At 31.6% G+C, this 23,633-nt stretch overlaps 7 protein-coding genes across 7 annotated transcripts; 4 read left to right on the top strand and 3 right to left on the bottom strand.

Moving 5' to 3' along the window:
- Positions 1-1,690: 1,690 nt before the first annotated feature.
- On the top strand, positions 1,691-3,366 carry LOC128955360 (monocarboxylate transporter 4-like). The gene is made up of 5 exons (XM_054301025.1): positions 1,691-1,970; positions 2,066-2,209; positions 2,285-2,914; positions 2,998-3,123; positions 3,198-3,366. Exons 1-5 carry the CDS (start codon positions 1,748-1,750, stop codon positions 3,362-3,364), a joined length of 1,290 nt encoding a protein of 429 aa, XP_054157000.1. The 5' UTR covers positions 1,691-1,747; the 3' UTR covers positions 3,365-3,366.
- Positions 3,367-3,946: 580 nt separating this feature from the next.
- On the top strand, positions 3,947-6,612 carry LOC128956405 (ATP-dependent RNA helicase DDX54-like). Its single transcript, XM_054302142.1, has 2 exons — positions 3,947-6,106; positions 6,169-6,612. The coding sequence occupies exons 1-2, from the start codon at positions 4,062-4,064 to the stop codon at positions 6,596-6,598; spliced, it is 2,475 nt and encodes an 824-aa protein (XP_054158117.1). The 5' UTR covers positions 3,947-4,061; the 3' UTR covers positions 6,599-6,612.
- Positions 6,613-6,738: 126 nt separating this feature from the next.
- Positions 6,739-7,810, bottom strand: LOC128955320 (ribonuclease H1-like). The gene has a single exon (XM_054300982.1). It carries the CDS (start codon positions 7,561-7,563, stop codon positions 6,802-6,804), a length of 762 nt encoding a protein of 253 aa, XP_054156957.1. The 5' UTR covers positions 7,564-7,810; the 3' UTR covers positions 6,739-6,801.
- Positions 7,811-8,752: 942 nt separating this feature from the next.
- On the top strand, positions 8,753-10,018 carry LOC128955383 (GATA zinc finger domain-containing protein 10-like). Its single transcript, XM_054301050.1, has 3 exons — positions 8,753-9,357; positions 9,465-9,566; positions 9,660-10,018. The coding sequence occupies exons 1-3, from the start codon at positions 8,932-8,934 to the stop codon at positions 9,876-9,878; spliced, it is 747 nt and encodes a 248-aa protein (XP_054157025.1). The 5' UTR covers positions 8,753-8,931; the 3' UTR covers positions 9,879-10,018.
- Positions 10,019-10,242: 224 nt separating this feature from the next.
- Positions 10,243-11,517, bottom strand: LOC128955463 (uncharacterized). The gene is made up of 3 exons (XM_054301136.1): positions 10,846-11,517; positions 10,549-10,620; positions 10,243-10,421 (listed from the first exon to the last, which is right to left on the bottom strand). The coding sequence occupies exons 1-3, from the start codon at positions 11,301-11,303 to the stop codon at positions 10,277-10,279; spliced, it is 675 nt and encodes a 224-aa protein (XP_054157111.1). The 5' UTR covers positions 11,304-11,517; the 3' UTR covers positions 10,243-10,276.
- Positions 11,518-12,819: 1,302 nt separating this feature from the next.
- LOC128956054 (E3 ubiquitin-protein ligase RNF19B-like) lies at positions 12,820-16,643 on the top strand. The gene is made up of 3 exons (XM_054301734.1): positions 12,820-13,366; positions 13,472-14,699; positions 15,208-16,643. Exons 1-3 carry the CDS (start codon positions 13,130-13,132, stop codon positions 16,641-16,643), a joined length of 2,901 nt encoding a protein of 966 aa, XP_054157709.1. The 5' UTR covers positions 12,820-13,129.
- Positions 16,644-18,627: 1,984 nt separating this feature from the next.
- LOC128956053 (ATP-dependent translocase ABCB1-like) lies at positions 18,628-22,935 on the bottom strand. The gene is made up of 11 exons (XM_054301733.1): positions 22,711-22,935; positions 22,600-22,636; positions 22,340-22,474; positions 20,660-22,261; positions 20,435-20,596; positions 20,157-20,360; positions 19,849-20,090; positions 19,726-19,775; positions 19,338-19,642; positions 18,861-19,247; positions 18,628-18,795 (listed from the first exon to the last, which is right to left on the bottom strand). The coding sequence occupies exons 1-11, from the start codon at positions 22,887-22,889 to the stop codon at positions 18,628-18,630; spliced, it is 3,471 nt and encodes a 1,156-aa protein (XP_054157708.1). The 5' UTR covers positions 22,890-22,935.
- Between the last annotated feature and the right edge of the window lie 698 nt (positions 22,936-23,633).

The following is a 23,633-nucleotide window of genomic DNA, read 5'->3' as shown; positions in this document are numbered from 1 at the left end:
TAAATTACTGATAAAATTTACAAATTAAAATTTATTACAATTTGTATATAATTTACATGTATAAAGAATAAAATATTTAAATTAAAATAAATTATATAATTTTAAGTTTAAATTTATAATTAAAAATAATAATTATAATAACTTACAATATTTGTATAGTACTGAATAAAATAGTAACTGGAAATAGAGCTGAAAACTTTTGTAAATATAATTCAAAAACTAATAAAAATAAAAATTACTTTAATATCTGACTATTAATCGACGATATACTACAGTACTGTCTTATTATAAGATAATTATAGACACATAAAAATTTGTCTTAAAAAATGTTTAATATTTAATTTCAACACATGTTTTTCTGATATAAAATACAGTAAAATTATTTTCATTAGTCATGTTTTTTGGTTATTAAATTCATATTATATGTCATTTATATTATATTGTACTGTATAATAGCTTATTCATTCATTATGGACAACATTTTTTTAGTATTATTTTTTTTATTAATTAGTCTTTTTTGTTGATAAAAATCTATAAACAAATAAATTGTAAAACAATTATATATTAATCATTTTTTTTTAATACTCCCAAATACTAATGTATAAATGTTATTTTTTTTTAATAACTTTTGATAATTTACTAGTAAATTCTAAATTGTTGTTTTATTTTTAAAATAAATTATATTTAAATTTAATTTTATTATTGACATAAATTTATTTTTTAGTTTATATTGATATAAATATATAATTTTTTAGAAAATTTAATATATGTGTTTGGTTAAAAAAATTATTCTCTAAAATAAATTTCAATTAAATAAATTAAATACATGTATAATAATTATATTAATATATATTTATAATCTGAAAGATGCTTAACTTTATTAAATCATTGATATTGTTTATGTCATCAAATAATATAATAGTAAAATTTGCTATTTTTATTATATAAATAAATTTACAATACAATGTATAGTATTTATAATAAATAATTTATATTCTGCTATTTTTATAATGATCACAATTAATATAATTTCCGGTGACAATTTTATAATCATAAGTGTTATAATTATTATAAAATTAAATTTCTAAACAATTGAATAAAGCATTTTTATAAATAAACATAACTTTATATATAAGCTAATTTATATACCATATATACTATATATACATAGTTTATTCAATACTTAAAACCATATAAGTGTTAAATAATTTTCAATCAACTATAATAATTTTAAATCAATTATATATTAAATCAATGATAACCAAAATTAAATAACTTTAATCAATTTATAAATAAATTTATGTTAACATTTTTCTAACATTATGTGTTTTAGTGATATAATTACTTATAAATTATTAAATTACAACATTTTTATTAGATTAATCAGTAATCACGAGATAACAAACATAAAATATATATACAGTATATAAAATTTCCAATTTAAAAAAATATATATCAATTCAAATTCAAACTATCAATTAAATAATGAGAGAAATTAATAGTTTCAATAAATTTATATTATATTATAAAACTGACAGCAAATTTGTGAAACTCAAATAAAAATAAAAACGTTTAGTCAAAAATAGTATTGAAATTAATTGTATAATCAAATGTGTTATTAGTAATCAATTGGAAATTTTATTAGAAATCTAGTATTTATTTATTCATTCATTAAATAATAATAATTTTTGTCACCTAATAATCACTAATAATAAGAATAATAAGCAATTTTTTTTGACAAAAAACAATGCCTACATCTCCATCCCTAAAAAACTTGAATCAGTATAAAGCACCGGATGGTGGCTGGGGTTGGGTTATAGTTTTCGGCTCTTTTATGGTCAGTGTTATCGGCGATGGCTTCTCCTATACGACCGGTTTGTTTTACGCCGAGTTTCTTAGAGAGTACGGAGAGTCGGAAACGGTTACGTCGTTGTTTGACTCGATAATGACGGGAACAATATATTGCATCGGTATTTAAAACCCGAATTTTTATTTATATAAAAAACGGTTGTTTTTTAACCAACATTTTGCTACTATTTTTTTCTTCAACAACAAAAAACGACAGGTCCCGTAGCCAGTGGTCTGACCACAACATATGGTTGTCGCAAAATAGCCATTTTGGGCTCAATTTTGGCTACCGGCGGAATGGTGGCCAGTACTATTTTGGACAGTATTTATACACATTGTTTGACACTTGGTCTGATTACGGGTAATATATATATAAGCGGTATATTTTTAAAAAATTATTATAATTATCTATTTATTTGCTGAATATCCCTAATAGGTATGGGACTCGGGTTTCTCTATTTACCTCAAGTAATGATAGTAACCTATTGGTTTGACAAACACTTATCGCTGGCCACCGGCATCAGTGTCTGCGGTTCGGGTATCGGTATAGCCATATTTGCCTTATTGTCGGAGAAGCTGCTGAACGTATTCAATAGCTGGAAGAGTGCGATGCTATTGTTGGCCTCAATAATGTTTACTTGTGTCGGCTTTTCATCGTTGTTTCGTAAAGTCGATTATATGCAAGAAAAAAGTGATCTCAAGAGTGCCCTAAAAGAGACATTCAATTTCAAGATATTCAAAGACGGTGTGTTCATCTACTTCGCGATCGCCAACTTTCTCAATGGTAGCGTATTTTATGTGCCAATCATTTTCCTCAAAGACCATGTCGTGAAAACTCATATCGGAACCGATGCCGAAGCCGTACAACTGTTGGTCTATTTTGGTTTGTCCAATGCATTCGGGCGGGCATTTTTCGGCTACGTTGCCGACTTTCAATCACTGAATCGTATAGTAATGTACGGCCTGTCTATTATATCGTACGGTGTGGCCATTGCATTGATGGCCTCTTTTGGCACTCAATACATCTATATGATCGTATGGGTTGTCATGTTTGGTCTATCCGAAGGTGTGACGATTATGAAATTGATTGAAAAAATTCAGATTAAAAAAAATTTATCGGATTTTGTTTGTTTGATTTTATTTTTAAAGGAGCATTCATAACATTATCATCGGTAGTATTAGTAGACTTGTTTGGTATGGACAGAGTGACCAATGTGTTTGGCATAATCAATCTGATAGCGGGAATGGCATCTTTTATTGGTCCGCCACTTATTGGTAATTTTATATTATTAAAATTTTTAATATTATTTAATAATATTAATTAATTAATTATTATTTCTATCGATTAGCTAAAACCTTTGACAAAGTGACGGGTTATACAACGGGTTTCTATATAACATCGATGTTGACTATATTTAGCGGATTAATGCTATTAATGTTGCCATTGATTCACAAAAGTTTAGATAATGTTTGGACAAAAAAACAGACAGACATTGAAGAAAATGTGAAAAAATAATGAAAGATATTTTTTTTATAAAAAAAAACTAACAAATAATTATAATTAATTCAATATTTATTTATTTTTTTTTTATTAAACCCAAAGAATTTATGCCTATTTTATATAACAAACTAAAAGTTGTTGAAAACATAATAATGACCAAGGTGCTATTATATATATATATATGTACTGTACAGTAAAATATTTGTATATAATTGCCATTTAATCTATTAATTGATATATATATAATTTACATCATTATACTCATTTATTTCTATTATATTAAATACATGTCAATACATTTATTTCATAATAAAACATTACTTAAATAATAATAATAATTATAAAAATAAAATATACTTTTTAAATACAAGTATTAATTATAGTATAAATTAATTATTTATTTATAAATTTATTAAATAAATAAATATAATTGTCTAAAATTTTATATAAAAAGTTTTAAACATTTATTAAACTATTGTATAATAATAATTGTATTCAAACTGTAAATGCTATCCAATAGATGACTCGTTTGAAACTTTAAATACTAATAATATTGTATTTAAAAAACATTGATTGACTCTCACGTGTTGTAAGTTTTATATATGAATACAATAATACAAACACATGTGTTGTTGTCTAATACACTGTCAATGTATAACACATTCATCTGATCTGATCTCTCATCTGAAGACATCTCCTTTTTTATAAACTAATGGCCAAAAAACAACAGTTTAACAGATTTCGACAAAAGAAGAAGGGAAAGAACAATAGGAATCGGAAGTCGAAAGACAATAACAATAATGAAGACGAAAACGACATCGAAATGGTTGATAACAACAACCAAAAAGTGATTAGAAATTCGCGTAATTTTACCGCAGAGGACAACAACAACAACAATGCAGATGATGATGGAAATCAAAGTGATGGTGACTATCATGAGATGCGAATGAAAGCAAACAAGTCTAACAACAACAACAACAACAAAATGAAGAAGAATAAGAAAGGCGGCGGCTTTCAGGCCATGGGTTTCGGCTATAGTATACTGAAAGGTGTTCTTCGCAAAGGTTACCGAATACCGACACCAATCCAGCGAAAAGCCATACCATTGATAATGAGTGGCAAAGATGTGGTTGCAATGGCCCGAACGGGTAGCGGCAAAACGGCTGCCTTTTTGTTGCCAGTATTGGACAAACTCAAGTCCCATTCGGCCATAACCGGTGTCCGCGCATTGATCATATCGCCAACCCGTGAACTGGCCATTCAGACACATAAATTTACCAAAGAGTTGACCAGATTTACCGATTTGAAATCGACGTGTGTGTTGGGCGGCGATTCAATGGAAAAACAGTTTGCAGCCATTCATGAAAATCCCGATATTGTTGTCGCAACGCCCGGCCGTCTGATGCATATTGTTGTCGAAATGAATCTGAAACTGTCAACCGTCGAGTATATTGTCTTCGATGAAGCCGACAGACTATTCGAGATGGGATTCAGGGAACAACTAAACGAAATATTGAGTCGACTGCCTGAACAGCGCCAGACACTACTGTTTTCGGCAACACTACCGCAACTGATTGTCGACTTTACCAAAGCTGGACTCAACGATCCGGTTTTAGTCCGATTGGATACTGAATCCAAATTAAGCGACAACTTGAAGACAATTTACTTGACTCTGCGTAAAGAAGACAAAACAGCTGTTTTGTTGTATCTGTTAAAACATGTCATCAAAATCAGTGAATTAACTGTAATTTTTGTTGAGACCAGACATCACATTGAATACATTAAAGACATACTCAACAGTTCTGGTATCGAGTGTTCATTTCTGTACAGTTCAATGGATTTTGAGGCCCGAAAACTGAATGTCCAACGATTTCAAACGAGAAAAGTTCATGTCTTATTGGTTACCGATTTGGCCGCACGCGGTGTCGACATTCCACTGCTTGACAATGTTATTAACTATAATTTTCCGGCAAAATCCAAACTATTCGTCCATCGAGTAGGCCGTGTGGCCAGAGCTGGCCGATTCGGAACAGCTTATTCATTGGTAGCCACCGATGAGATGCCATACGTTCATAGTTTGAATCTATTTTTGAATCGAGAATTTAAATTAGCGAAACCCGAATCGAAAGTTACTGATGACGGCCTATTGGGTACAGTTCCTCAAGAGTTGATCGACGAAGAAACCGAAACATTGGATCAGATGCACTCATTGGACAGTGAATTGAGTTCAATGAAAATTGTTTGTCATAACGCTTACAAACAGTATCTAAAATCGCGACCGACGGCCGACAACGAATCGGTACGTATTGTCAAACAAATGGCCGAAAAAGATATCCAAACGCATCCCATATTTCGTAGTCGTAGTAATAATAAAAATAATAATAATAATAATGAAAGTGAAAAATTAAGAAACGATATGTTAAACTCGATTCGTGGTTATCGTCCGAATTCAACTATCTTTGAAACGGGAAAAACTAGAGGAAGTACTGGGTTTGAAGTTATGCAACAAAAGAGAAAATTGTTCGATAAATTAGTTGTTAAAAAATCTGATCGAAATCCAAATCAATTGGATTTTGATCAAAATAAAGACAAATTCAAAGACAATGAATTCTATGTTCGCTATCAGTCGGACCAACATTTCTCTGAAAAAGGTCTCGAAATGGATAAGCCGTTTAACGCACAGATGGCTTCGGCTGTACTCGACTTCAACGGTGATGAATCGCAATCTATGAACAGATCCAACAATGCGTTGAAATGGTTTGTAAATTAATTAATATTTATATATATTTATAAACCATTTAATTAATTAATTATTAAAGGGATCGAAAAAAGAAGAAGTTTTTGGCCGCCGGTAACACTGATAACTCGAAGAAAAAGAAAATCAAAACCGAAAGTGGAAATTGGATATCGGCTTCATATAAGTCAGACTTGTATAAGAAGTGGAAACAAAAATCCAAAACTGATCAACAAATTAGTGATGACGAAGGAGATGGAGGAGTCGGTGGAGAAGAAGAAGGAAGAGATATAGATCAGGAAAAGGCTAAACGAAATGAAAGTATTAGCAAATTGAGTAAAAAGATGATGAAAGACAATAATAAACAGTCATCGAGAAGACCGCCGAAAAGGGAGCTCAAGAATAGAGAAGAGATTTATAAAGAAAGACAACGATTGGAGAAAAAGAAATCCTTTCAAAAGTGGAGACAAAGCGAAAAAGCAAAACATAAGAATAATATTAATAAGAAATCATAATTTAATTTATAATATCCGACTATTGGTAATAATTAATAAATTGATTTTACGGTTTATTAGATTTTATTTTATTAAAGTTATATCAAATCAAAAAAAAAATTTATATATATATAACTTTTATAAAGTTTTATATCAAATCAAACAATTGTATAGAAATTTCCAAATCTTAAGCAGAAGTTTGCCTCCGGAGTGAAGTATTTAAATTATGACGAATTATTTCTACGGCTACCTTTGTTGGCCAACTGGTCGGCCTTTTCGTTGCCAGCATTTCCGCGATGGGCATCAACTTTATTATAGATGACATCCATGTTCTCGGCTGCGGCGTCCAGTCTCTTGAACTCCTCTTTGTTGACCACATCAGTTCCGTCACTCTTTTTCCAGCCGTTATTACGCCATCCGTAAGACCAGTCTGTGGCCGATCGTATAAGAAAATCGCTGTCCGTATTGACCTCAACACTATTATAGCCTCTTTGTTTAGCCAATTCTATGCCACGGGCGGCGGCCGTAATCTCGGCCCTGTTATTGGTTGGCCGGCCCGCCAACGGCTCACTAATATCGTACTCTGGATGATCGGGATAGTGGACACCGATTCCGGCCTGGGCTCCACTGTAGCCATTTCCATGACACGAACCGTCGGTATACATGCGTAGTCTTTGGGTTTGACCACCAGTTTGGGGACAACTAGTGGAGCGCCCATTAGTACTAGTAGTAGCAGTCCTGATTGGCGGTAAAGATCTAGAACTACTGGAACTACTGTAACTGTAACCACCACCACCACCACTACTACTACTACTACTACTACCTCCTCCTCCGCCACCATTCATGTATTGTTGAGCCTCCTGATGAGTATCGAAACTCTTGAACTCGCCTCCCGAATAGCCATTGGTCTGCGACCGACATTCACTCCACGTGCCGTAGATACCCGACTCGCGGCCCTCACGTACGGCGTAATACTTCTTTGACATTGTTTTTAAGCTGAAGTAGTATTAGTTTTTGAAAATTTTAAATTTTTTTTTGATGAACCACTTGAATGGTGTGATTCACTATAAATGAATCAGAAATTATCAAAACGTTTCTCTAAATATAGTAATGATTTTTTGGTGTTTTAAAGTATACGATAATTATGTGATAATTAAATGCTAATTAAAAACACAAAAAAAAGTCCAAACTATTAGTTTTCAACTACTAATACAATACTGTATTCAACAAAAATTTTGTCTAATATTTAAACTTAACAAACAAACAAAAATTCAAAATTAAAACCATTTGCTAATGTATTGAATTTAAATTGATGCAACTAAGGTGACCAAATCAAATCATCATTCAAAATGTTTAATTATTTTTTCCTATACATTACTAACTTTCTAATATACCAGTAATAAAGTTAAGTTTATTTTTTAAATTATTAGAAATAAATATTAATAAGTTTATATAAATTATAAGCATTTTAACTTTTGACTAATTTTACATTAAAATAAGCAATGATTACAAAAAAAAAGTTTATATTATTATAATTTTTAATAAAAAACAGTCGTCTATTAAAATCCATAGCATATTGAAAATTTAAATTTAAAAAAATACAGTATGACCATACAACCTAGTACAATTGTGACAAATTTGACTCATAATTTAACATTAAATAAGCTAGATAAGTTCACTATATGGAATATACTAATTTTTTATAAAAAAATATCTAGCTTATTTAATGTTAATATATTCATTTATGAATCAATTTCCACAATTATTGTACTGTTTGTATGATTTTAACTAAAGTTAACATATGTTAGTGTATAAGTGATTAATTTACATTAGTATTGCTTTTTTTATAAAAATAATTATTATTATAAATAAATAATAATTATTAATTACTTAATACAGTCATCTATAGTACAGAATCTATAGACTGTATAATATAGAGTAAAAATTATATTAGACATTAATATAGCATTTACTAAAACTTCATTCAAGTTTTATTATACTTATAAAATAGTTAATAATTATAATAATAATAATCACAATTTTATATTTAAATATCAGTAAATTATTTATTAAAATAAATTACAAAATGAAATATATATATCGATAATTGAGTCAAATACAGGACAACACATAACAGTATATAACAGTATATATGGCAAGTCTAGTGCTAACTGTTTATGCGAACCAATGATTGAAATGCAATTTTTTGATGACAACAACTCACTGTTTATATCATATAATTCACATAAAAAACACATAAATTGACTGTCAATTCAATAGCAATATTGACTGCAATTATACTATTAATTAATTAAACAAATGACTGACTGATTGACTGAACGGAAAACCCATCGATGGCTATACTGTCGACAGTTTTGACAAAATTGAAAAAATTGTTTATCTTGTTGTTTGCCATCATCAAGAAGACACTGTGCTGTTGCCGGCGACGGAGGCCATCGAAAAATGATGACAATCTGTTGCCGGTGACCGTACAGTCAACAATCGGCAGTGACCACAAACAACAACAACAATACTTCCCTAATTGGCCACAACATCAACAACAACAGCAGCAAAATCACCAACAATATCAACAACAACAACAACATAACCATTACCATCAACAACAACAACAGCAACAATACGCTTATAGTCAATCAGTTGGTAATTATAGTACCAATAATAGTGATAATAATGTCGCCATCGATGAGACACAAGATGGTGAAGAACAGGAGGAAGACTTTTTCAAAGATATGGTTCCCAAGTTTAAGAGGACTAAAAAAGTTAATATTATTTTGTGATTAATTAATTATATAGCGATATATTATATTATGTGATAATTTAAAAAACAAAACATTTAATTAATTATTTGAAATAATCTTTTTTTTAGATGTATGTCGGGAACAATCAGTCCAATAATGTTAGTGACAATAGTCAGACACAACATAATAATAACCGATTCGGTGTCGATATGAAGGCTACCATATTTCAGGTAAGGGTTTCAATATCAACAATAATCATAATATACGATATATATTCACAAATGTTATTTTGATTTTGTTTTTTTTTAAATATAATTATTTAGACACAAGAGTTGGGAACTATGGATCACTATGAAGATGTTGGCAACAGTTGGGAAGATAGTACAGCCAGCGATGATATCTGGGTATCGGATGAAAGTCTTCGTGAGCTAAGACAACAGGAAAGGGAGCGTAAGATTGCCGAACACAGGCGTATAAAATTGGAAAAAGAGCTGAAAAAAGCCAAACCTAAAAGCAATTTGTTGGCCACAAAAATCAGCTGAAATCACATTTAACACATGTTATCATCAGTTTTTTATTTTAAAAAATGTGGATAACGTGTTGTTGTTATTACTATTTATCATTCATTGATTGATTTATATAATTTTTCTTATCTAATAATTATATATATATATACAGTATATACAGGTAATAAATAATATTTAGTGTCAAATATAACTATACAGTATAGTACTGTAGATACTACTACTACTGTATATAGTTTTTACAACAACAACAAAAAGTAAACAGAAAGAGATATTTATTATTAAAATATTAATAAAAAAAATTTATTCAAGATTTTTTTTCAACAAAAAAATAACAAAAATTATTTTTTTTTAAATTTATTATGATACCCAATTACCCGTGCATTGGTAGTCAATGTGTGCCCACACATACACATTTAAACGGTGCGACAGAAATTAGGACAGGGAGGTGTTGGCACTATACGCCTGCTTGTTCTAATGGTTTCAATTTGGGAGACGGTTAGCTTTAATGGTGTGGACAATGATTTATATTCATCAGATCCATCGCAACAATCACAGATCCTATATATATAAATTACATTTAGGGGGGGATGGGATGGGGTGTAAATTCAAAATCAATTATTATTGTCATTTAAAACTAAATATTTGTTATATAAAAGTAATAATATATATAAATATATATACAAACCCATCGTTGACTTTAGCAGATGATATATATTGTTGTTGTTCACTATTAGCTGCTTTTGTTGTACAGTAAAATCTATTCAACAAAAAATAAATATCAAATTTACTGATAATTAAATACAAGTTTAAACAATATTCTAGTTAATTGTAGTTTTTTTTAAAAATAATAGTAAATCTTATAGCAATTGATAAAAAAATATTTTAAATTTAGTTAATAAATAGAGATTAGTTTTCAATTATTTTTATAATAATATTTCTAATCAAATAATCAATCAATCGATTGATGTTTTAAATAACTAACAGATTATGTGGACAGGCATTAGTCGATGGCTCGTCACTGCCATCAATACAATCACAGTAATCGTCGTTAAGATATTTATATTGAATTTGTTCACCGGATACGAGACACCGAAAGTATTGGCCACTGGTTTGCCGATAATAATGATCAGCATATTTGGCCAAAACGCCGACAATAATTGTCGACTTATTTTGATTATTAGCCAATGATTGTCTAATTATATCATTATCTATATTATCGACGTCTACAACATCAACGACAACAACACTGTCATCTGTCCTATGATTGACTATCACTTTGTGGTCAACATTATTATCTTTGGTCAACATCTGAAGCATTTGGACATTAAGTGCCTTCAGCGACAACAACTGATAGCTGAGGAATGCCAGACAAAGTAGACCACAGATGATGGCCAGAGTCCGCTTCTTCGGCAGCCATCGCATCCGCCAAAAGCTTGTCATCGATATTATAATGTCTTTTTGTTCAATCACTTAATTGGTCACCGGTTAAGACAATTTTTATTTTATTTTTTAAAGACACCACCATTTATATCATTTGAAAACTTAATGTCTAATTATTGCCTCATAAAACATATTGATATCAAAACTAATTTTTAGCTGACTTTTCAAATAATTAAAAACTTTTTTTTTCAACTAATGTTTGGTTTATTTAAAAATATTTTTTTTGTTTGTTTGAATCATATGTTTGTTTTGTTTGTTTGTTTTGTTTGTTTGGGTCTATGAATCATATGAAACCCCTGTATGAGTGGTGTCGTTCATAAATAACGTCCAAGTTTTGTGTGTGTGTGTTGTATAAATATAGTATTGCGCAACTGGTGCCATTTAAATAAAACTGTAGCTAGCTAATAATAATAATATAAATAATCATTATCATTGCATACACACACATATATATTTTATATACAATTTTCAATGTAAAACGTACGTACGTTAGAGTTTGAAAAAAATATATATAAAATAAAAAATCAATATTTGTTAGCTTATCTATCCTTATTTAGTTAATAATGTACAACATTGTAATGTTAATAGATTTCATAATAATTTAAGCAAGCAGCAATAAATAAAAAAAATTCCTATAGTATCATTAATATTAATTAATTGATTAACATTACACTTGAATTTATGAAAACATGAATCATTATTTTATTTATTTTTTAAAAATAATTTTTATTAGATTTTTTTTTTTAAAAACAAACTGACTTAACAAAAAATTTTAGTTTTTTTTCGTAATAAAAATTCCATATTGATAAATTAATTTCTATACCAACAAAATAATAATAATTATAATAATTAATTATAATTTTATAAAAAATTTATGTCTAAATTGAAAATGTCATGCATTGAAAATTGTTACTAAACTTATTTACATTATATATATTATAAATAATTATAATTATAGACTACACTTAAACAGTATATAATTTTTTTTAAATATAAATAAATAGACTATATATTTATATATACAGTGTATATATCTATATATTAACGATATTTGACTGTAGCAATTGTATTAGTACTACACCTACATTGAGCCCACACACATATACATACATTTAATATCACATAAGGTAACAGTGCAATAACTACAGTACATACATGATATAAAATACTTTATGAATACTGAGCTTTAATAATAATAATAATATACTGTATTGTACTGTAAATGTATTTGACTGTAGACTACAGTAGTGCGCAAATAGAGCATTGATTGCTAGTGTTTAATGTAATGGTGTTTCATATTATTATTAAAGCACTGTTAGGCAGATCTCAGTTATAATATTATAGTACAGTATTATTAGTAATAATAATACTGAAGTGCTATACCAGTGCTCCAAATATATAATGGCCGTACAGTTTAACTAATAATAATAATAATAATTATTATTATATATTGTGATTATTATTATTATTACTATTAGTTTATTATTATATTTTTATTTGTGTTTGAATTATATGTTTTGTTTTAACAAATAATTGATGGCTTGATTGAGGTCTGTCTTTAAACACGATTTCAAACACGACTTCATTGACACACATATTATATGAGAACTGAAGAGCTGTTGTTATGAGTCTTCTTCTGTGCTTTACTTTTGCTGTAATCATATGATTAGTAATTTTTTTTGTGAAGACATTATTAGTTTTTTATTGTTGTTGCCATCGACTACTCGACTGATGACCTGTTGGTGATAGTAGTAGTAGTAGTAGTAGTAGTAGTCGTCGTAGTGATTGGTTTGGTTTATCCATTGAGAGAGATTGACCACCGAGTGATGGACGTATCGATTACCGTAACGACGAATCAAATGAGTGCCACGAATAGCAATAGTAGCGGCGGCGGTGGCGGCAATACGGCCACCAATTCAACCAAAAAACATGGTTTCGGTTTCCGTCGATTTTCGCTGAGACGACTGTTCAATCAGTCGTCGATCGCCCGAACAGTTAGCACAAGACATTCAAAGAGTCCAAAAGAGAAACATTTGGACACTGGTTTGGCCACCGAAACAAAGGTATGTTATATTGATTGTCCACTATTAGCGATATATTGTATGATATATCATATATAAAGACATTTATAGGATAATATAATCAACTGATTTGATTTATAACTGCAGAGTGTCGGCCAAAGACCCACTTGTTCTACATATTCAGCCAACGCTATGGATGGAGAGTCTTACTCACTGTCCAGCGGTCGCAGCGATTGTCTTAACCATACGATGGCCGCCTCTGGCGCCGCTTATGACAACTCAAGCTGTAGTTCGGGCGCTATGGAGTGTCCACTTTGTCTATTGGAGCAGCCATACAGCCATTTTCCCGAATTATGTACCTGTTCCCATAGAGCTTGTCATCCCTGTCTTCAGCAGTACCTGAAGATCGAGATACTTGAGAGTCGCATAAATATCAATTGTCCCGAATGTACGGAACCATTGCATCCGAATGACATACAAAAGATACTTAACTTTGACGCCAATCTAATGGAAAAATACGAGACATTTATGTTGAGGAGAATACTAGTAACCGAACCGGATGCCCGATGGTGTCCAGCACCCGACTGTAGCTACTGTGTCATCGCTAGCGGTTGTGCCAGTTGTCCGAAATTGAAATGCGAACGACCCGGCTGTGAGACATCGTTTTGCTATCATTGCAAACAGGAATGGCATCCGAACCAGACCTGCGACGCTGCCCGCCAACAACGTGGCCAACGTTTCTCCCGACACGGAAAGTCATCGTCCGTTTCGTTTAGTCACGATTCGATTGTCCAACGAGACGACATCAAACCGTGTCCCTGTTGTAAGGTACTGATCATTAAGATGGACGACGGTTCCTGCAATCACATGACCTGTTCGGTCTGCGGCACAGAATTCTGTTGGCTCTGTATGAAAGAGATCTCCGATCTGCACTACTTGTCCCCATCGGGTTGTACTTTCTGGGGTAAAAAACCCTGGAGTCGCAAGAAAAAGATTATGTGGCAATTGGGTATGCTGGTCGGTGCACCCGTTGGTATCGCCCTAATTGCCGGTATTGCCGTTCCGGCCATTATTATCGGTATACCCGTATGGGTCGGACGAAAACTGCACGCCCGTTTCGAACGACACCAAATGCGACGCCACAAACGCAACATACTGGTCACGACCGGGGTTTTGACATCGATTTTTGTGTCGCCCATACTGGCCGCAGTAGCCGTCGGTATCGGTGTTCCCATACTGTTGGCCTATGTCTACGGTGTGGTTCCCATATCGTTGTGCCGTTCCGGCGGCTGCGGTGTTATTACGTCAGCTTCGGGCGTCCGAATCGAATTGGACGAAGAAAATGAAATCGCCATCGGATCCAATGTGGCCGCCGGTGAGTAAACAATCTAACAAATTGTTTTCCCGATAATTATTATTATTATTATTAACTATTGTAAGCAAATACATGACGAGATCTTAATTTTTTGATATTATATTTTACTATATAATTGACTATTGTTTTGATATGTCGTTTGAGATATGAAAAGAAATTTATATATATATTTAATTTATATATATATTATATTTGACATAATTATGTTAATTGTTTATTATTATTATTATTATTTATAAGTTTATCTATTGTTTATATATATTTATAAATATATATATATATATTGTTTTTTATAATTGAAAAATTTTATAATTTTTGATTATTTTTTATTGAAACGTATATCAAGAAATAAAAAGTAATTATTATTATTATTATTATTTAATAAAACGATTTTTTTGCTTATATTTTATTTTTCTTCAATTTATTTTATAAGAAATTTTTATTTATTTTTTTTTGTTGAAAAATAAAACAATGAATTGCTTTTTATTTGTTTTGCTGTATATCGCAGATGGTGTCAGCGTTGATACGGCACTCAGCAATCGCGGCGTCAATCCGAGTATCGGCGAAGTTTCATTAGGACTATCGACTAGCCTATCGATGGGCAGTGCCACTCATATTGATCGTATCGGCGGCGCGTGTGATCGGGAAAATGGTTCGACAGCTGCCTGTGCCGGCAGTATAGCCAGCGGTACACTGTCTACGGCTGCACACAATAAAGTTGAAATACAGGCCGACGTTTCATCAAACAAACGATTCAGTCTAAGCAGTCACTGCGAAACAGTTTCGGCTACACTAAGCTTCGGCGATCGGTCGACAAACATATCCTATATGGACGACAGTGCCAGCGTCAAAGCGCTGGCCGGTTCTATAGTTGGCTACTGTTCCAATTCGGTTACACCAGTCGAAGTACATACCGATCCGACTGTTAGACCTATCACTGCTACCGATACCAAAAGCTTGTGTTACACTGGCGGTTGTGAACAACAGCTATCGCCCGATAGTCGGGTCAGTATTGAAAACAATTACTCAATCAGTTCGCCATACGGTGACTATTCAGTCAATTATATCGATGACACGCCCAGTCCTCCATCAGATCAACTCAATAGTGATCAGGTATTCACCAGTCACTCATCAAACGGCTATTATTATTATTCGCAGACAAAACATCTGATCGGAAAGTTTGAGTCGCGATCATTGGAACAATTGACCAATTATTGTGAATTGTGTCACAAAAGCCATAAGCCTTGTTGTCCTAATTATAATATATCATCGCAAAAGTTGTCGCATAAGTCGGCCAACAAATCTAGTACTCAATCGATGACTCGGCGACAACAGTGTCGTTCTGTTGGCGGCGGCGGCGGTAACGATGAGAACAGTCGACCGGTGACGACAACAACAACAAAGTCTAAGTCACAGTCGTCATCGTCGTCGTCGTCATCATCGAGTAAAAGACGTACTTCGAGCACAAAATCTAGAAAGTCGTCAACTGCATCGTCAGTATCATCAGCATCGGGTGTTATAGTCACCGCCGCTGCCAACGACTACGCAGTGGCCAATAAAATGCACAGATCTGACTGCAATATAACCGAAAGTCCAGAGCAATATAACAAAAGAAATAACAGTAGTAGCGAACAAAACACCAACAAATTGTCGCTCATTTTCAATAATAATAATAGTATTCCGACCTCAACGGCCACTGTCAACGAGTTGCCGACCACTTCTTCGTCTTCATCGACAGCAGCAGCACATGACCACCAATACAACAACAGTACCACAAGAGCTTATACTAAAAACTCATTTTCTAATATTTTTATGCAAACTAAAGCCACGACTAGTAGTAGTAGTAGTAATAGTAGTAATCCTCAACAGATGCCTATTATCAAGACGTCAGATATTAAGACCAATTTCTGTGAAAACAATAATCACAAGTCGAGTGAAGTTTAAAAAAGATAAATAATATTTACCGTAAAAAACTGATAACTCGTTTATTAATATTAAAATTATATATTGAAATTAATTTACGATATTTTACTTACAAATTATCCGTACATTTGTTTTTAATATATCGTATATTTTGATATACAGAATATATATACATTATATATATATAGTCAATATTTTATCAATTTTTTGTGGTAAATAATTGTCAATTTAGATAAATCTATATAATCTATATTTAAACAAAAAAGCTATTATAATTGTAATTAATTTTCTTAACATTTTATTAATTACAACAAATAATCTATTATTGTCTTATATTTTATGTCTTTTACTTGAAATAATCTTTTATAATATGTATATGTGCTATAAATATATATTTAACAAAAATTGGTGATAATATATACAACACTAGATATTTATATATATTTTTGTTTTAATTTGCTGAAAATTTTAATAAGAAAAAAAAATCTCAAATTAATAGTTAATTAATAATAGTATTAATTTAATAAAACGTGTTTTTTGTTTAATAGATGTAAAATGTATTTCATGTATAAATGTTGTAAAAGTTGTATTCATACGATATATAAATATAGTATATATTATATACAGTATATAAATTTATATATATATATATATATTAATATAGATTACAATAAATAAATAAATAACAATAAATAAACAGTATCTAATAAAATTGTATGTTCAAACAAAAATTATATTGCTCATTTTTATTAATTAGACAACTATTTAAAATTTTTAATTTATTATTTAATATGCTTATAAATTATAAGATTTTATTTTCTATAACTAATTAAAAATTAATAATAATAATAAAGTAGTAACGGATCGGATATCACTCATATTAATAAATTCTATATAATTCTCTAATTAATAAAAATATTTTAGAAAATGTTTTAATTCAATATTATTGATAGTTTTAACAATGTTTTATTGGAAATTATTGTAAAAGTGTGATAAAAAATTGATTTAAATTTAAATCTATCAAAGCTATTAAATCGATTGTAATTATAGGAAATAAAATGAATTATTGTTTGATTAGATCGTGAAATTAATTCAATAATTTTATAATTTATTAACGTATAGTTTAAAACAAAAAATATTTTAAAAGAAGTTTCTGTTTATTCAAATACTCAAATACACAAAAAAACATTTGAATAAAAAAAGTTGTTGTTTGAAAATATTCAGTAAAAAATAACAATCAACTGTTCAAACAATGTGTTCGAGTAGTCCATCGAAGAATAAGATGGACAACAAAAAAGATAGTTCAGAGTCGACCGAAACCGAACCGCAATTGATTTTGCATAGAAAGACACAAAACAAGAATCAAAAGCCACAGATTAGTGAAGAAAAACTTAAGGAAATACAGAAAGTCTTTACTAATTGTAAAGACATTAAAGACAACAACAACAGACCAAATGCAGACAACGAGACATGCGATTCAATGATTAGACAAGAGTTGGGAAAGTCGACTGATTTTAATAAATCACATGATTTTGGTGTCAAATCCGGATCCGATAACAACAACAATGTGAAGAAATCATCGACGAATACGAAAAGCGAATCCAACGTACCATCCAATGGTTCACAACAAAAGTGATCTCTTAAAGTGATTACACCACTGATTGTGATCACAAAGAAAACTGTTTGATATTTCACAAAATGTTTTATAAATCTATTATTGTATTATTGAATGTTTCAAAATTATTATCAAATACTGTAATGTATTTAAAGTTAAATAAAACTCATTTAATTAATATCTTTTTTAATGAAATCAAAATTATTAATTGTTTTCTTATATTCACGAAATATAATGATTTTTAAAAATAATTAAATGTTTTTATTTATTTATATATATATACAGTATTACATAAATTAAATGAGTAAATTTTTTTTAATATATACCGTATTAGTAATAAATAATGAAATATTTAGCAAATGATTGATTAAAATTAATATTTATATATTTTCATTTAGCTGTCGCTTGAATGGTATAAAGTTCATAATAAACACCCCTTTTGGCTAACAATTGTTGATGAGTACCCTCTTCGACAACCTTTCCTTTAGCGACGACAACTATTTTATCGGCATTTTGTATGGTTGAGAGTCGGTGTGCGATCACTATACAGGTTCGGCCCTAAAATATTAATGAAATCCAATTTAATATTCTATAAAACTATTAGATTATTAAACTATTGATACCTCTCTGGCCTCGTCAAGTGCCTGTTGTACGACTTTTTCACTTTCCGAGTCCAGAGCACTGGTAGCCTCGTCCAGCAATAGTATCTGTGGATCTCTAATCAATGCTCTGGCGATGGCTATCCTCTGTTTCTGTCCACCACTCAGTTGTGTTCCCTTATCACCCACTGGTGTCTCGTAACCCATTGGTAATGATTTTATAAAACTATGAATATTAGCCTTTTCTGCGGCCCTAACGATCTCATCCATTGGCACAACACGACTATTGTCTCCATAAGCAATATTTTCAGCGATACTGTAACCAAAAAGTATCGGTTCTTGTGATACAATACCCAATTTATTTCTTAACCATTGAATATTTAAATTATTCAAACTTTTGTTATCTAATTTCTGTATTAAATTGAGAAAAAATAAATAAATAATAAATACTATAAATTTATTTCTAATATTATAAACTGAAATTTGAATGAAAATGCTTACAATTTCACCGGAATCTGTATCATAGAATCGTTGTATTAATTGAATTATAGTACTCTTTCCACAACCACTTGAACCTACCAGTGCTACAGTTTGTCCTTTCGATACTTCAAAAGACAATCCTTTCAATATTTTCTGGTCCGGACGGGTCGGATATGTAAACTGCAAATCTGAAAATTTGACTATTCCTTCACATTTATCCGGTTTTAATCCGCTAAACGGATTGACTATTATTTTGGGAACTCTATCTAATAATTTGAATATACGTCCCGCAGCTATCTTTCCTTTTTGATAGTCCGGTGTAAATGCTATTTAAACAAAAAGAAAAATATACACAAAAAAAATTAATAACCATTTTTTATTAATTTTCATTATTACTTGACTGACTAACCAACTGATTGGCCAACCATTCCTGTTCCCAAAATGACGGCTTCAACACATCTGTTAAGTGTATTAAAAAAAATTAAATTAAATAATACTATAATAATGTGTTTTTTCAAATACAATAACTTACTTAAACAGATCGCCATAACTAAGCTGTCCGTCCAGTACTAGTCTACTGCCGTAGAGCAGGGCTATGGCATAGGAAAAGTTTTCCACACTCTGAGCCATACCGAAAGTCGCACCCCGAAGATGTGCCCGAATTCTCGATCTCCTGATCTGAGTGGACAATGCTATCGTGTAGTTGTCAATGAATGCCGTCTCCCGATGCAATGAGGCCACTGTACGTATGCTGCCGATAGCTTCGACAGCAATCTGGTTGTATATACGGGTATATAAAAATCAATACAAACTCCTGTGAGAGCTATACAGTATACATACACGAGACGCTTCTTCCTGTGTTTGTTTATCGTCGGTAATCTGACCTTCGATTATTGTGGCCTGAAAATAGGTGGCCACCAATATTAGCGGTATGAAACAACTGATGACCAGTCCCAGTTTCCAACTGTACCACAATGCGATTCCAGAACCGGCTCCCAGTGTGACAATAGCGTTGCATAGTGTCGACAGACGAGCACCGGAAGCCTAAAAACCAATAATGGTGTATGAAATCAGTATTAAAAAAACATAAACAATAACTGTTTTTCTAAGTGTCGTACCCCTTGGACACTGGCCGTATCTGATGATAGTCGCGAACATAGAGCACCTGTACTATTATCCGGTTGGTCGTACCATCCGATCTCTTGTTGCAACATTGTCTTGAAGACAGTCTTTCTCAGTCTCATTGTTAGCCGTTCGCCACACATACCAAACATATACATCTTTTCAATCAAATCAATCAAATTAATATAATTTAGTTAAAAACTAATAATAACAATAAATACATTTAAAAAAGTGGTCAGTCCGGTGCCAATACCGAGCACTACAAATGCCAGGGCATACCAAACAGTGTCATCACTGAGTTTGTCGATATTTGATTGGGAAAGTATGGCTAAAAGTTCGCCAAAGATGATAGAAAAGATAGGATTTTGTAGACCACAGATTACGGCATTAACTAAACCAATAGTTGCCAACCATTTGTCCGGTTTTAATAACTTAATTAATCTCATCAAAGGTGCCGATTCGTCAGTCTTTTTCGACTTTTGGCTAACACTTCCGTTTCGTTGTCTAAGAGTTAAATCTCTGCCACTTTCCACACTAAATGCTCGTGAAATCAATAATTGTTTGCCATTTTTTTCCGGCAAATCTACCGTTGGTTTGTCATCCAAATCATTACTTCTTTGTTGACTTTTTACTAAATTATAATAAAGTCCTTCTTTTTGCATCAATTCTTCATGAGTGCCCACTTCTTCAACAATACCACTATTTATGGCAATTATTTTATCCGCTTGTCTTATCGTTGTTAATCTATGGGCCACAATAAAAGTGGTTCGTCCGACACTAGCCCTGTCCAGTGCCGCCTGAACTATGGACTCACTTTGATTATCCAAAGCACTGGTCGACTCATCCAACAAAAGAATCTTTGGTTTTCTAACTAAAGCTCTTGCAATGGCTATCCTCTGTTTCTGTCCGCCAGACAATTGTGAACCTCTTTCGCCAACCATAGTGTCAAACCGTTTCGGTAATTGCATTATAAAATCATAGGCATTGGCGTCTTTAGACGATGAATAGATATCTTTATCACCAGCTTTACTGTAACCAAGTTTGATATTTTCAGCTATTGAACAGTCAAACAATACCGGTTCCTGTCCAACGACACCGATCTGATCCCTAAGCCAACCGACATTCAAATCCTTAATATTTACGTTATCAATCAAAACCTGGCCATCGCTGACATCATAAAATCGTTGAATCAATTGAATGACAGTACTTTTGCCGCAACCACTGGGACCGACCAGTGCTACTGTCTGACCCGGTTCTGCCACTAGACTAAGTCCTTTCAATACGGGAACATCGGGTCGGGCCGGATAACTGAATTTAGCCGAACGTAATTCTACTCGTCCTTTAAAATCATCTAATTTGCTACCACTTTCAGAGCTGCTATCAATTTCAGGTACTCTTTTCATTACGTTAAATATCAGTGGCGCACAACCTCTGGCCATTGCAAAAGCGTCGACATAACCGCCAATTTGTGACAAATTTATTACACCCATAATTACATTGAAAAACACACTAATCATTGTACCCGAATCGTACAGATGGTTATTATCACGAATCGATCTAATAATTAGTCGGACGCCATACCAAAAGGCCAGTCCATCCGTACAGAACATACCGAGAAACATAACGGCCAAACCAATAGCTGTAAACATTTGCCGTCGGACAGCACTTTTCTTTGCCGGCTCTAAATTCTTGTCGTATCTATCAATCTCTTTGGTTTGGCCACCGAAAGCATACACTGTCCGAATGGCACCCAAAACTTCTTCAGCCACAGCCCCGGCTTTGCTATAGGAATCGGCTTCAGTGGTGGAAAACTTTCCCTGAAGCTAATGGTTCCGGAAAAGTGATAGCAATTGAATTATTTATTTAATTATTTTCAAACAACAACAACAAAAAATACATACTTTTCCAATGATTACAAATGTTATCAAAATGATGGGTACAGTCGATAACATAACTAAAGTCAATTCCCAGCCGTAATAGAAAGCGGTTCCCAATGAAAACAATACGGTTGATAATGAATATATACAAAGTGCCACCTAATTCAATGGGGGGAGGGGTGGGGTTAACTCATTAATTATTGTTTTTGTTTGTTAGAGTATAATTAAAATGCAAAAAAATATTTTTTTTATACAGTATATATATAAATAAATATAATTAATACCTTATCGCCAATCGCGTCGCGTATTTTATCCAAATCACTGTTTAACATAATTAATATAAAATAATTAAAATAATTATATATTTAATAAAACAAAAGAAAATCAATTCATACGCTGTAATCTTTGAGGCAAAATCACCGGAAGTTTTGGTGTCAAACCAAGTGATGTCTTGTTTGAGAATGGATTTGAAGAATAGGATACGCATTCTGTGTGTCTGATTGTCAGCGGCGGTACTAAAGGTGGCGATCTGTATATAACTGCAAACAAAAAACGCTACTCCGATGCCAATCATCAGAAAACTCCACAAATTGGCATCACTTTTGAACTGTTCCACATAGGCTTCGTCGCCGTGAAATGCCGTCCCATTGACCGCATCGACAAACGAATCATTGTTTTTCTTGAGTCTCACTTGAATGACATTCAAACCCATATCGGGATAGTCGGCCATCAATTGATCCAGAAATTTCTGTTTACTTGTTATGTTAATCAGTGTTGTATCGTAGTATTGTCGGGCATTTGGCCATCTGGCCAGACCCGTATAAATATCGTAAATGACAAATGTTTGTGTCATTTGTCCCACCAGTGACATAATTGCTGGAAATCCGGTGCCGATAGCTATCGAAACGATTGTTCCGATTAGTATCAATAGTTTGTCACATAATGATGAATAGGCAAACTATTATTAAATTATTAGATTAATTAATAATTTTGATAAAAAAACAATAAAATATTTTAATACTTTACAAACAAAAATTGAATTAACAAACAAACAAAAATAAATTCATTTTTTACTAACCAGTGATGCAAAAGATGCCGGTTTTTGTTTATCTTTTTTGTCATCTTTTTTCTTACTTTTCTTTTCGTCTCTATTTGAAGAAAAAAAATATAATATATATATATATATATATAATTTTATTAAATTTAAATTAGTTTTTAATCCGAAAAAAAAATAATTAGTTATACATACAAATTGATATTATTTTCGACACTTGAAGTTTCATCTATGAATTTGACTGACATTATGTTAATTATTTTT

The sequence above is a fragment of the Oppia nitens genome, unplaced genomic scaffold (genome assembly GCF_028296485.1).
Source record: "Oppia nitens isolate AA-2021 unplaced genomic scaffold, nextdenovo-longstitch-racon4-pilon3 scaffold2_pilon_pilon_pilon, whole genome shotgun sequence".
NCBI lineage: Eukaryota > Metazoa > Arthropoda > Arachnida > Sarcoptiformes > Oppiidae > Oppia > Oppia nitens.
Note: the sequence above shows the minus strand (reverse complement) of the source record. Positions and strands in the feature narration are given on the sequence as shown.